The sequence below is a fragment of the Paramisgurnus dabryanus genome, chromosome 22, assembly GCF_030506205.2.
Source record: "Paramisgurnus dabryanus chromosome 22, PD_genome_1.1, whole genome shotgun sequence".
Classification (NCBI taxonomy): Eukaryota; Metazoa; Chordata; class Actinopteri; order Cypriniformes; family Cobitidae; genus Paramisgurnus; species Paramisgurnus dabryanus.
The window spans coordinates 1,814,690-1,830,473 of NC_133358.1; the positions used below are offsets into that span (position 1 = coordinate 1,814,690).

A 15,784-nucleotide genomic window follows, 5' to 3' on the forward strand; every position below is an offset into this window, starting at 1 on the left:
ACATGTACGCAGAAATAAATAATCTTAAGTAATGATGGGTCACCAATACCCAATTATACTTCATGAACACTTTTACAGTATGTTTTGTGACCTACTAATAATATACAGATTACACTGAAAATGTTAAACAATTGTTTTCCTTTCTTCCATGTAAAGTTAACTTACATTCTCCTAAATTGATTGAAAAAAAACATTCTTTATAAACAAATTTTACATATGATAAACGTGCTAGTAGTGAAGTTCAGTGCCACAAATTTCAAAGGGGTGTGGGTGGGGAATCCTGGTCCTGGAGGGCCACTGTCCTGCAGAGTTTAGTTCCACCCCTTATTAAACACAGCTGAAAAATCTCATTAAAGTCTTCAGAATAACTTGGAAATTAAATGCAGGTGTGTTTGATTAGGGTTGAAACTAAACTCTGGCTCAATTTCAAGAAAGGTGGAGATCGGTCTTGCCAGGTGACCTTGGAAGAATAGACTTAGAAGGTCAAGAGAACACAGAACGCACCTGTGAGAATTGAGATGTGTAGGATCTTCCTATTGGTCACCTGACCTCCGCCATTGTTTTGCCGCAATGACTTTATTACCAATAAAGAACCTATTATCAATGAAATAATTACTGACCAAAACTTATATGCACTCTGTTTAACAGAGACCTGGCTTAAAGCAGACGATTACACCAGTTTAAACGAATCCACCCCACAAGACTATTATTATAAACACGTTCCTCGTCTAAAAGGATTTAATTCGTTTGAAATAATACTGTTAAACATGGAAATAACTGATCGTAACAACAAACAGCTTTCGTTCATTTTAGCCACCACACAGATTTTCTTAAAGAAATAGCAGACTTCCTATCTGAGCTTACAGTCACTGTAGATAAAGCTCTTATCGTTGGTGATTTTAATATCCATGTGGATAACTCAAAAGATGCATTAGGACGTGCGTTTATGGATGTTCTAAATTCTCTCTGTATTAAACAAAACGTGTCAGGACCCACGCATACTCGTAAGCACACATTAGACTTAATTCTGTCACTCGGACTCAATATTAATGACATCGAAATATCACCCCAGAGCGATGCCGTTTCAGACCATTGCCTTGTGTCATACACAATACTTCTAGATAGGACCGCTCAGTCTACAACATGCTACAGATTAGCCAGAACAATAATTTCCACCACTAAAGATAGCTTTATTAGCACTCTTCCAGACTTGTCTCAAATGAAACATGTAGCAGATAACCGTGAAGATCTGGATATTATAATAGAAAACCTGAACAACGTTTGCTCTAGCACGATGGATGCCGTTGCTCCCATACGAAAAAAGAGAATCAAAGAAAAAACGCCAGCTCCATGGTATGACCATCATACTGCAGCCCTTAAAAAAGTAGCTAGAAAATGGAAAGAAACTACCGAAACACAAAGTTAGAGGTATGGCGTTCAGCATGGAAAGAGAGTGTTCAACACTACAGACAGGCTATAAAAACCACCAGATCTACCTATCTCAGTACGCTTATTAAAGAAAATCATAACAACCCTCGTTTCCTCTTTAGCACAGTTGCGAAACTGAATAGAAACAAAGAACAAACAGAAACCAATAGTAAACTCCAACACAATAGTAACGACTTCATGAACTTCTTTACTAACAAAATTATTTTTATTAGGGAAAACATAGAAACTACGCAAGCAGCCACCACTCTACCCAATAGTACATTTACCACTAGATTTTCATACGAACATCTTGAGTCATTTAAACCTACTACAATAGAAGAGCTCTCTAAATTAGTAACGTCATCAAAATCATCGTCCTGTATATTAGACCCCATTCCCACAAAATTACTAAAAGAGGTATTTCATGTAGTGTCAGACACGGTACTAAATATCTTTAACTCATCGCTAGAATTAGGATATGTTCCAACAGCTTTCAAACTAGCAATTATTAGACCGCTCATTAAAAAACCAAACATTGACAAGGGAGATCTTAATAACTTTAGACCAATCTCAAATCTACCTTTTCTTTCTAAAATATTAGAAAAAATAGTGGCAAGCCAGCTACGCACATTCATAGCGAATAATAATACATATGAAAAGTTCCAATCAGGATTCAGGCCCCACCATAGCACAGAGACAGCGCTGCTTAGAGTTACAAATGACCTCCTATTAACATCCGATCGTGGTGAAATCTCAATCCTTATATTACTAGACCTTAATGCAGCCTTCGACACAATAGATCACAGAATCCTACTCAATAGACTAGAAAACTATGTGGGCATCAGTGGTCAGGCGTTAGCCTGGTTTAGATCGTATCTAACCAATCGATATCACTTTGTTTATGTAAATGAGGAAGAGTCCTATCACTCCCTCGTTAAATACGGCGTACCTCAGGGATCAGTTCTAGGCCCTATCCTATTAACGTTATATATGTTACCTCTAGGAGACATTATCAGGAAACATAACATTAGTTTTCACTGCTATGCGGATGATACCCAGCTTTACATCTCGTCACATCCTAGCGAAACCCACCAGTTTGCTAAGCTAACAGACTGCATTAGTGATATTAGGGACTGGATGGCACATAACTTTCTTATGCTAAACTCCAATAAGACTGAGATACTTATTATTATTATTATTAACCAAATCGCTACTAACATAATATGTCAGATTACAAGTTGCCCATAGATGGCTGCACGGTGGTGCCATCTTCCACGGTTAAAAATTTAGGCGTAATGTTTGACAGCAGTCTATCTTTCGATAGTCATATCTCCAACGTCTGCCGCACAGCATTCTTCCATCTTAGAAATATTTCAAAAATACGCCATATGCTGTCTGCATCAGATGCATAAAAGCTTATCCAAGCTACAGCTGGTTTAAAACGCCGCCGCAAGAGTGCTTACTCGATCTAAAAAGTATGACCACATTAGTCTAATTCTGGCATCTTTACACTGGCTACCAGTTAAATAGAATTTAAAATATTACTAATCACCTACAAAGCCTTAAATGGCCTAGCACCCTCGTATATTAAAGAACTACTATCAGAATACAATCCACCACGTAAACTGCGATCACAAAATTCTGGTTATTTAATCATCCCTAGAATATCAAAAGTGTCTAAAGGTGGTAGATCCTTTTCCTACTTGGCCCCTAAGCTCTGGAATGATTTACCAAATAATGTTTGAGTATCAGACACAGTCGAGCAATTTAAATCTAAACTTAAGATATTCTTCTTTAACAAAGCATTCATATAGAATGTTCAGTAAATGTACTTTTCCCGCAGTAGTTATTTTGTCTAGAACAAAGCTCTCACATACCTCATATGGGTAATTTACTCTTTTAATAATTATTTTTTTGGGCCATTTTGCCTTTTATTGATAGACAGTAGATTTTAGAGATGACAGGAAAGTAGAGGGTGGAGAGAGGGGTATGGGATCGGCAAAGGACCTCGAGCCGGGATTCGAACTCGGGTCGCCGGAAGTGCGTTTGCACCATATGTCGGAGCGCTGCCCACTACACCATCCGCTCCGACATGGGTAATTTACTCTTGCCGCAATAGTTAGCCTGTCTGGAACCGAGCTGAATTAAACCACTATAATATATGACACTTGCATTACATGCGAACGGCCCCTACGCTAATAGAATTCTGTTTTTGTCTCCCTGTCTCGTCCTCGACCCCGAGGACAATGAAACAAACAGACCCAGTTCCTGCTGCTGTGAAGGTCATCGCACCACTGATCTACTAGCTGTCCTTCAACGTGATGCCCAACCGGATCGTGACCAACGACCACCGGCTGAACCAGTTTAATTCGCTTACCCGCTTCCTATCCCTACCGTGTCTATATAAATATAAATATTAATTTCTCCCTAGGGATTTTTTCTCCCTGTCCTTCTAGGATTTTTTCCCATTGGGTTTTCTCCTAGGGGGTTTTTTAGTCCCAGGGAGAGTCAGCCAACTTTGGCTTAACTTAGCACTTTACTGTATACGTTACATTATTAATACGCTCGCTTACACGGTTTATCCTTAGCCGCTATATTCTACTTCTTATACTATCTATTGATTTTCAGTGTTCTCCTCTACATCTACTCATGTAAAGCTGCTTTGCAACAATTAACAATTGTGAAAAGCGCTATATAAATAAAATTGAATTGAAAATTGAATTGAAATGGTCAATGACATAAGCAGTCATAAACATAAGCACAAGCAATGGTCGAGGCAGGTAGAGAACAATAAATAACAAACCAGTCAGGAGGTTGGGGCAGGCAACAAACAATCAGAGTAAAAGTTCATATTGATCACCATGATATTGCTGATCTTCTCATAGAAAAGGTGGCAAACTCCTTGCATTTATTCTAGGAACTTGATTTGTGTTTTTTGAGTTTACAGTAGCAAAAAGGGTGTGAGTCTTGTTTATGTTGTTGATTATAATGTTTGAGAAGTAGGTCTGTGTAATGAAGGTGATAGAGGCAGCGGATCCATGTGCAGATATTTATTCATTCAAAACAAAACAAGGAAGACAAACAGAAGCAAAGTAATCCTTAAGTGATATCACATAACACAAACACATTCAACGACTGACGCAAGATGACTGAAGCTGGGGTGATTTACACATGGGTTAGCAAGATAACATGACACATCTGGGAAACAATCAACACAAGGACCAAAAGAACTAAAGACTGCAGCACATGGCAGACAAAGACAAATCTTTAAATTAAGAGACATAGACAGGGAAGACACAGAGAGAGTTCATTACACTGTGTCCATAGACTTACCAATCTCTGTAGATAAATAAATAAAATAATAATGATGCCATTATAAGTCATATTAACTGGCTCCAAAATGTAAGTAGAAATTATCATTTTGACCCCCCTTTACATATTAGTGGATTATTTGGTAAATACTCATCTATTGAGTTTAATATTTGGCTTTCTTTATTATACTATAACTTTATTCAGAAAAAGAGTCATCAAAATAAAAAAACTGAGCAAGGGAAATTTCCAAATTTGACATGGTTAATATGACAAGGAATGGTAACGCTTACAACAATTTACTGATGATTCTAACCTACGAAACTTAATTTTTTGTATTCTTTTTTGTAGGTTAAAGAGTTAAAGAGGTAAATTAACTATATTTTTAAGTATAGGTGCAAAACATAAAATATTAAGTGACTTGATTGTTTAGACAACATACCGTAAAGACAGCGTTTGTCTGTAATCTGATTTTCTCTATTGGCCTTCTGTTCTTTACTACAAGCATGTAATCCAATCAGATTAGATTATTTGTCCAGTTACTATAACTACAACCAATCAAATTAGATGTGAATTTTTTTCAGAGCCATACCATATGCTGCTTATTATTAGTTTCTTGGTGAATTTAACAGTAATCAATCCATGTTTGAAGTATTCAATCAAAATAAATGAATATTATTTTAACTCGTTTTAATAGTCGTCTAATACATTGTCTTTGTTATAGAGAAATGTTGAGAGCTGTGTGGCATGACTGAGGAACAGCAGAGAGGAGGAGGTGCACAGAGAGATTAGAGCAGATTAGAGCTGCATTCATAAACTTTGTCTTTGAAAGAAAGAGAAATTAACAATCTAAAGGAACAGACTAATGATGAGAGGACTGAGAGTAAAACAAGAGTTCAGGAAGATCACGCAAAAGGACAAACCTGTTGAGGAGACACAATAAGAGTGAGACTCACATATGGTCACAGGATTAATGTTCACTAAAGCTCTATGAGGAACACGGATGGACAGACAGACAGACAGACAGACCGTATGTGAGTAAAACAATGAGCATCTATACAGATAATATGTCAGCGTGTCTCTGTCCCTTTCTATCGGCATCATCACCCTTCAGGTTCTGCTTGCAAGTTGCAACTAAAGTAAGTCTTAACTGTATTCTAATATTTCACAAATAATTGTTTCCTTATGTATAGTTTGAAATCTGTATAGTTTTTCTTATTATCTTTTTTAAATGGTTGAAAGAAATAAGTAATAATATACATGTTATGATTTTTAAAAACAAATATTTTAAGGAGTTACATTACATCATTCTTAAAAAAAAAACTTTATCAGTGTTATATGAAACCAGTACGAATAAAATGTATGCATGGAAAAGTCTAAGCCTCTAGAATACATGTTCCATCAGCGTTTTATAAAATAAATTATGTAGGGAGAGTAATTGATTCATTTATGAAATTAAAGTGTGCCTCAAAACATTTATTTTCAGCTAAATGTCACTGTCCCGCCAGCGGGATGCCTACATTTCCCTTAGTGTTTTGCATGTGAATTCTTATCATTCATGACAAACTATATATCATTCGAAAACACTAAGAGTGTTGATTTCATTTATCATCAGCATTTTGGGAAAGGAATGACATAGTGAGAATCATTTTTAAAATGGTACGGGTCCACAGGTGGGCTGATGTTGTTAATATATATTTTACCACTGGTGGCACACTTACCCAGTTAAAATGTTGATTTACTCATTTTAAACTCTGTGTATGTTATGATAATCATTCTGAATCTGATCTCTAACAAAATCCCTCTAACAAAATGCAATTATTTGAGCTTTTTGCTAAAATAATATTTTTAAAGAAAAAGAGTTTATAAGCAGAGAAAAAAAATATAGATAGGATGAAACGTTTTTTTTTCCCCCGTTTTGTTTGTTTGTTTATTGTTTGTTTAAAAGCAGAGGGTCTGTTCTTTCATTTGATATATTTGTATGTTTATATCTTTTTTGAAGAAAATTTTCCTGGAAGGCATTTTGTGAAACTTTTGTGAAGTAGTTATTTTTGCAACTGAACTTATTGCATGCATTTCTAGGAGTTTCCCTTTCAGAAGCAAAAATTATGGGGGAGATTATTTAAATGAATCACGCAATGCGATTTACTAATGTTTGCACATGGGATATAGCTGGTATTTGAGCCATTATTTAAGGCCCAAAAAAGTCATTTTGAGTTTGAAATGTCTATAATTGTTGCTGATAAGAGAGACATTAGAGAATGCGTGGTACAAGGCAGAGGATTGTGTTGGTGTTTCAAAACTTCTTGTAACCCGTCATTTTTTGTCTTTTATCATATATTTTTGTCACTCATATATTTTAAATCTTGAAAGAATTTACTTGTTTGTGCATGTGGGTGTGTGTGAACATTTAGTGTGATGAATGTAAACTTAGCTGACATAGCTTTTACCATTCTTATCAAAAAATATAAATTAACATACGTAGGGCAAATCCTAAACACTGGTCTATAAATAAGACTTTATTGTGGTACATAGGCAGTCATTTAGGCACAACAATAGTTTTCTGGTTTAATGTTCCGCTCAAGTCTAGAAGGCCTAACAAGTCATGATGCCAAACATGAATCAGAATAAGTTCAGGTATTACACATCTTTAGCAGACCACCCAAAAATCCACTAGAATGCAAGAAATTACATCCACTTAATTCAAAATTTCTTTGGGGTGGACCTTCGGTTATGTCTGTCTCACAGAATGTAACCAGTATTGTCCATCTCCAGTAGCCTTCCCCTCCGGTGTCGAAGTTGAGGGAGATAATCCAAATGTAGTAAACACATGACTTAGCATCCAGCGAGTGGACGGAGTCTAATATGTCAAGGATGCAGAAGATAATATGAGTCACCAAGGAGCAATTTGCAGTCATAGACATTACTCTAGTTTCATCCATTGAGAAACAAGTATGTAGTGGGCCGTTTACCACCCATCATCCTACCACAGTTTTTACCGCATATGGTCCATTACCTTGACTGTTCACTTTACAAGTCATTCTCTTTTTGCAATCTTTGCTCATGTGACCCTTGTTTAAACATTCAAAACAGTGACCATTCTTTTTGAGATATTCAAACTTTTTGTTCTGTGACTCTAATTTTACTTTCATGCAGTCAGTTGCATACTTACCTTGGCAAAAAGTACACACGGTCAAAACAACATCATTGATGTTTGCTTGCTGCTGCACTTTATATGTCTCTCTGCTTATCAGCTTGTGTCACCATAGTAGCAAAGCTGCTGCCCCTTTTAGGTATCCTCATGCTGGTTGTTTTGAGTTTTGAAACTGTATCTTTACAGGGGTAGGATCTTTAATATCTCCAAAGACTGGATGAAGTAAAATCTCTGACTGAGTGATACAAAGGTAAAAAAGAAATCACCACGCTTGAATCTGCAGAACGATGCAACTTCCAGAGTAAGTGAGTATTATTCTTCATGGATGAAACTATTGAGAGCTATTGTATGGTGGCTGAAGCTCAAAAGACTACTGATGCTTTGAAATAAAAAAAGACAAATCTCTTATTTTAGATTCCAACATTGAACAAAAGGGATTAACACCAGAAAACTTGGACGAAGCTGAGAAGTCAATTATTCGCTATGAACAACAGCGCTGCTTTGACCTGGAACAAACACTTTTGAGAGAAGGCAAACCCATCAAGTCAGGTACTCTTGCAGTAAGCACATAATGTAAACACCTAGCGAGTGGACGGCGTCTGGCGCTATGGTATTCACAAAATGGCGACATGGTAGCACCGCCCCCCCACATGAACTGATAGGAACCCACAGGTATGTCAGGCACTAAAGGTAGAGGGTGTACACACTGAAAGCACTCAGGAAGTCAGAGAGAAGACATCCAGATTATAAAACCTAGCAAAGGTGTTCTGAGGCGAATCTTGGATGGATGCGCCTTTAGACCAACACCATGAAGAAGCGATCGCTCTTGTAGAATGGGCTCTAATGTCCAGAGGGCATTCCACTCCATGGCTAGTGTATGCCAGCAAAATAGCATCAACCACCCAATGTTAGAGCCTTTGTTTGGAAACAGAAGGTCCTTTGGCGCTGCCTCCGTAACAAATAAACAGCTGTTTCGCTGTCCGGAATAGTGCTGAGTGGTCAATATAAGTCTTAAGCGCTCTCACAGGGCAAAGCTCACACTGAACGTGTGCATCTGCAAACGCTGTGCTGTCCAAAGAAAAGGCAGATATAGCGATAACTTGTACCCCTTAATGGTGTATATAGCGATTTAGGCACATATCCTGCTCTGGGTTTCAGCGTGACATGACAGTCTCCAGGTCCAACCTGTAAGCAGAGAGCGCATGCAGAGCGCATGCAGATCTCCTATGCGCTTAGCCGAAGCCAACAGCAATAGAAGTACTGTCTTTAGAGAGAGCTCTCTCAAAACCACGGTTAGTATAGGCTCAAACGGGGGAAAGCTAAAATAAATTTCAGAACCAAAGCCAAATCCCAAGATGGGCAAGAAGGTCTGAGGTGCCGTGCATCCGGTAAGAACTACGTTACCAGCTTATGTCTCCTCACAGAGTGTTCTCCAATATCAGTGTGACAAGCTGCGATGGCGGCAACATACACTTTAAGGGTTGAGGGCATGCTTTCCGTATCTATTCTGTACTGTAGAAAAGATAAAATGGCTGACACGGGGCAATTCACTGGGTCAAATCTATTTTCTCCACACCATGTAGTGAACAATGACCACTTAAGCGCATACAACCATCTCGTAGCGGGGAAGTGTGCCTTTGTCAGCATATCGAGCACACTTTGCGGCAGCCCTGTGGCCGTCAGCGGCTCCTGCACACACTCCACACGTGAAGTTTCCACTTCTCAGGGCTGGGGTGCCAGATTGAGCTTTCGCTTAAGAAAGGAGGTCTCGTCTCAGCAAGATAGGCCATGGAGTAGCCGTTGACAGCTCCAATAGCTCGGGGAACTACAGCTGGTTCGGCCAGATTGGAGCGTTCAGTGTCACTGTTGCTTTTTCCTCTCTGATTTTCGCAGTATTGACAGCAGCTGTTTCACAGGCGGAAACATGTAATTGTTGGGTCTTGGCCACAGCAAAGACAGCGTGTTCTCACCAAGAGGGGAGATTGTCAACAAGAAGAACAACAGGCAGCATACAGATCCACTTCTGCTTTCCTGAACTGACTCTAGATCAGCTCAAAAGACAAGGGGATTCAACCTCAATTACCTCTGGGGAATAAGAGAGACTCGACAGCATGTCCACTCCGCAGTTCATCCTGCCAGGGACATGAGTCTCTCTTATCGAGAGGAGATGACAATCCATCCACAGCAGCATCATCTCTGCCTATCTGAACAAAGGGTTGGAGTGCACCCCTCCCTGGCGATTGATATATGAACCTGTCACGGAGTGACTAGATAGGGCGGAACCAAAAGCGGAGTTAAGAGGTTCCGCCCGGGCCGGTTTGCACGGACACCGGCACTTCCGGGTTTCCCGGGGATCCCCCGAAATCACCATAATACGGCGCAGCTGCGTGAGCGACATGGCGAATGACGATTGGACGAGCCACGCTGAAGAGAGGGATATAAACGGAGAGAATAGGAGTCACTTGTTGAAGTTTGATCGCGTTGGATGTGTGCTGCGGATACCGGTTGGGTTGTGAGTCGTTCTGGTGCTGAAACACGTTGCTGTGATACGTCTTGGATCTGTAGAAGAACACCGTTCAAAGTCAAGTAAGAGTATCTTGTAATTAAAACGTACCCATCGGCACCTTGTGTTGTTGTTGTCTACACCAAGGATTGGGAGCTCTGCATCAACGGCATAGTTTATATTGGAGACGTCTTGAGGAAGGAGAAATAAAGAGAGAGAGAGAGATCGATTAGAGACCCGCCAACTGTGAGTAACAGCAATTCAGTGACTAATATTTGAATGCTTACATGTTAAAGGAGAGTGTAAACCATTTCTAAACGGCCCCACTAGATGTATGTAGTAGGTGGGCGAGCCGAGGGGTGTGTGTATTGAGTAATACTGGACCGTGAGAGTTTGCCATCAGGTTGAGGCGCTGTACCATGGGCCAGTACCATAGCAGGGTAGCTGCTATTCAGGCACAGTCCCACCAGGAGAGGAGTACGGACCCTAACCTATCCACTTGAGTGTGTGGTGTGCAACGAGTGAGTGATTTAATTTGACGTGAGTACACAAAGCTTTTTGAATTGTTGTGCTGTGTCCTTGTTGTTCGTACTCACCTTAGGAGGGATTGAACCCTTGTGGATGCCATTAGGGGCCGCCACGACGGTGTGTGCCCAACCAACTCATTTACGCTCTGTAGTGGTGTCCAGCAGGAGTTACGTGGAAACACCGAGTGAGGTACGGTGAGGAGTTTGATAGCTACATCAGCCGCCGAGCAGCAGAGGGGTAGTTGAGGAGGGACCAAGGGAACCTGGGCGTTCTTACGTACGTTCCATATAAAAAATAATGTGTGATAACTCCTGTCTTTCGTCTTGATCTTCGCCTGCCTAGGGAAGAGGACGTGTGGTCATTGGCCGTTTGGAGTTCATTCAGTGGGACGTAACGTGTCGGCCTTGGCCGTGAGTCCGTCAAAGCCCCTCGCCTCCTGCTGCATTGGACGGTTGCGGTGATGTATGGATTTCAATTCTGAACTTACCTTCCCACGAGCTAAAGCTAACTTACCCAGCAACGACCCACAGCCTTAGAAAACCTGTAAAGTAAAGAAGATACTTACCTTTCCACGAGCTAAAGCTAACTAACCCAGCAACGACCCACAGCCTTAGAAAACCTGTAAAGTAAAGAAGATACTTACCTTCCCACGAGCTAAAGCTTACTTACCCAGCAACAACCCACAGCCTTAGAAAACCTGTAAAGTAAAGAAGATACTTACCTTCCCACGAGCTAAAGCTAACTTACCCAGCAACGACCCACAGCCTTAGAAAACCTGTAAAGTAAAGAAGATACTTAACTTCCCACGAGCTAAAGCTAACTTACCCAGCAAACGACCCACAGCCCTAGAGAACCTGTAAAGCAAGGAAGATACTTACCTTCGCACGAGCTAAAGCTAACGTACCTAGCAACGACCCACAGCCCTAGAGAACCTGTAGAGTAAAGAAGATACTTACCTTCTCACGAGCTGAAGCTAACTTACCCAGCAAACGACCCACAGCCCTAGAGAACCTGTAAAGCAAGGAAGATACTTACCTTTGCTCGAGATAAAGCTAACTTACCCAGCAACGACCCACAGCCCTAGAGAATCGTAGAGTAAAGAAGATACTTTCCTTCTCACGAGCTGAAGCTAACTTACCCAGCGACGACCCCTCGCCCTAGGAAACCTGCGAAGAAAGGAAGATACTTACCTTATCACTGGTACAGGCACCCAGAAAGGAGGCATAGTGTGAGCGATCCAACGAAGAACTTACTTGTTGTTTATTCTGCCCTCAGGAGGAACGAGGCGCGCCACGGAAAGTCCTTATACGCAGGAGGTGGGCCGTGGATGAAGGAGCTCCGCCCGGCCCTTGCCCTGTTGTCCCCTGGTCCTGCAGAGAAGGCTTCTCCCCTCCAACGTCCCCGGCCCCGTAGTATTCCCTCTGAGGGCGAGAAGCGAGACTTTTTTTACATTCCCTTTACCCATTCCCTACCAGCTTTTAAATAATTTAAATAAAGTTTACTGTTTTAATCTACTAAACTCTCGTTGTTTGGTCATTGGGGTGCTTTTGGGACCTCCTCTAGGTGGAACTTGGGAAGGAGCGAGACGCACACAGTCTGTGGTCCGCTCCGACCTGTGACAAAACCTTGTAGTGTTTTCTGCCCTAATGAGAAAATGATGGCTCCTGATCAGCATCGTAACGCTCTGCAGTGCTAGATAGACGGCTTTGAGCTCTAGGTTTATATACAACGACCGCTTTGTCTCCGACCCGGGGGTTTGCGCTGCCGGCTGACGTGGCGCAGATTCGGATCGATGTCTCGAAAACGTCATAAGATGCAGGGCACGAGGCAGGAAGTGGCTCATAGCCTAAGAGCTCTTCACCGCCCCCAAAAATGCTCTGTGATGGTGCCCACCATGTCGCTGGATGGAGAAACGGGTGCATTAAGGAACGTCTTCCTATCAGCCTCCTTCAGATATGTGAGGTTCAACCACAGCTGGCAATGCATTAACACCATGAACCCCATGCTGCGTCCAATGGCTTGCGCTGACTTTTTTGTAGTCTTCAATGTGAAGTCTGTAGCCAACCTCAGATCCATGGAGGTAATTAAGATCCATCCATCCAGAGACCACCATGGTGTGCAGTGCAGACAGAGCCACTCCAGACGCGGCGTATGCTTTATATTTTTGGGCATAACGTTCAGTAAACCAACGAGAGTCTCATCTCTCATCCCATTTAAAGTTTTAGCACTGACCCTGACTTAGGCCCCTGAGTGTTTTACAAAATTATTACATAAAATGGTTCTCATCTCACTATATCTAAAGGTACAAAATCATCATATACAATAAATCCATGGGGTAGAATTTAAAAAACAAAATCTAAATAAATGCAATATAGCCTTAGCACTTTTTTAAAGAAAAAAATCTGCTTACCAGACTACAGGTGAAGCAGCTCTTCATGCCTTCTAAAGTCCTGTAAACTGTCCTCTTTTATGTCCAAGAGACTCAATAATAATCTTTTCACATTTTAATCCTTTATTTTTTATATTTAAAAATGTTCGTGTGCTGCTGCGCATCCATGCATGAAAAAAGCAAATGCTAGGTGCATGTATTACTAACACGCTCTTTAAATCACAAAAACAATATTGCGCCATCGACTTTAGACAAGGTTTTAGTTAGTGGCATAGTCTATTTTAGTTACCGCAAAATATCAATGCGCCAACAATGCATCTGAACAAACTTCATTTTCAGACCAGAACCCATGGGCGCAAATGCATTTGCGATTTAAACAATGTGACGTTGAAAATGATAACATGCGCTGGGCTGAAACTAGCAAAAACACTCGCGTCATGCTTTGTGCTGCTTCGGGCTGCATTGTCTTCAGAATAGCCCAGACTTGTTGCTAGTTCTAACCACAACATTTTTAAATTATTGGTGAAGGCATCTTTCGAACTAGCAATAATAGATCCTGAGTCTGTGGCATAAGAAAACAATTCCATATACATTTATACTTTCTAATACCCATTGATCTGCTGTATAAAAAAACATCAAACAAATTACATATTACATTATTTGTTTGAGTCTGATCAGTTGATATTTGCCACTCTTGCTTAAATAATATTTCTTTAATATATATACTATAATATACTGTGTATTACATAGTATATTGAAAATTAAAATGACCTTTTGATCTTTGCCAGTGATGATGCCATTTGCTAAATCTCTTGGCTCACACCAGTGATTGGTTGGAGCTGTTAGTCTTCATAATGTCCTTGGCAGTGGATGAGACGGCTAGTGACCTCCCTGTGAGAGATGTGGGCTTGAGAGGACTCATACCTGTTCTTCCAGGTGTGGCTAAAACTCTTTCTGTTTATTTAGGTAGATAGACTGTATTTGTATGCATTCATGTGTATGTGTATGTTTAGAATAAATGTATTGTATGCACACTTTTCAGACACAGAATGTGATTTAAAAAGTTGGAGAAGACCACCACAAGTGCTAAAGATAAAGGGTAAGACACATTGTTCAGTCATATAGCCTTAGTTCTTAGCACATTATGTAGTCTTTTTTGTTTAAAAATGTTTTCTAAAGAAATAAAGACCCTAGCTATCTCACAAGTTTCAAAGTTCCACCAATTTATGAGTCCATTATTTATCACAAACTAAAAAAAGCCACCTTTACCATTAAAGTTGTAACATGTTGTTACAGATCGACAGCGTTTGCTCAAAGTACCACGTGAGCAGCTGGAAGACCAGTGTCTACGTCTACAGGAGGAGAACACGCTTCTTAAACAACATAGTCGCACTCAAGAGCAAAAACTACGCAGGTACACAATAAACTAAACCAACTCTTTATTAATAAACAAATACTTCACAGACTCTTGGAATTCTGTAATGTGATATTACACTACGTTCCTGCATTTACATACTATAATGAAATATTACATTCCTACCATCTGTCCAGATTTACAAATAAATATTAATAATTTTACTAATCACTTCTTACTAGTTTCTATAGGGCAGTCATGGCCTAGTAGTTAAAGAGTCAAGCTTACAACCCAATTAAATTCCCAATACTGACAGGCAGTGACCAGTGTTGGAAAAAATACTTTCAAAACGTATTTCTTTACAGAATACATGCCAAAAATGTAATTTGTAACGTATTCTGTTACGTTAATCAAACTGAGTAACGTATCCTGAATACTTGGATTTCCACATTGAATTGCCTTTTATAAGTGTAGGAATGCGGTAGAGTTTTGATTCTCTGCCAGGGGCCGGGGTCTGGCCCTTAATCAAGCATTTGTGTTTTTTTAATCATCAATTTATTAACCTAATTGGGTGCAGAGCATGTAAGCACAGCAGTTTTCTGAAGATTCCACTTGCTTGAACCTCAAATTATGTGAAATAACTACTAAACCATAATGAGTGTTTAAGTAATAAAGCCTATTTCACACTCAAGCGCACACATAAAGCTTGAATTATTAATATTATATAAATGTTTAGCCTTTTAACATTAAGGTAATTCTAAACAGATTTCTGTAGTTCAAACAACTCAGAATTGTAGTTGAGAATGTCAGTTATAACAGCCCACATATTAAACCATAGTCAAGTTGTCATAATTATAACAGGTTATAATAATTAGGCTACAGTTAATGTGTCGGGCCAGGCTCAAACATAACGTAGGCTACACAGGCTCGGGTAGGGTCAGGCTTGATTTTTTTGGGCCCGATCTGAGCTCTAGTTCCAGCTCCATCTTTAACCTAGCTCCTGCTGTTCCGCTTCCGACTCAATTGTGACTGCAACTGATCATGCAAACCGCTCATTTTTTGTGCTTCTGGGGAATGCATGGATTTGCCTTAATTTATTTAGAGAGTAAATAAATGCTT

General features: G+C 40.0%; 1 protein-coding gene across 1 annotated transcript in view; it reads left to right on the plus strand.

The window, feature by feature from the left end:
• The first annotated feature begins 14,165 nt into the window (after positions 1-14,165).
• LOC135777747 (protein fantom-like) overlaps positions 14,166-15,784 on the plus strand; it is a 60,608-nt gene continuing 58,989 nt past the window's right edge. The window contains exons 1-3 of the mRNA XM_073813185.1: positions 14,166-14,247; positions 14,354-14,410; positions 14,608-14,725. Coding sequence (XP_073669286.1) covers positions 14,166-14,247; positions 14,354-14,410; positions 14,608-14,725 — 257 coding nt within the window. The remainder of the gene's footprint in view (positions 14,248-14,353; positions 14,411-14,607; positions 14,726-15,784) is intronic.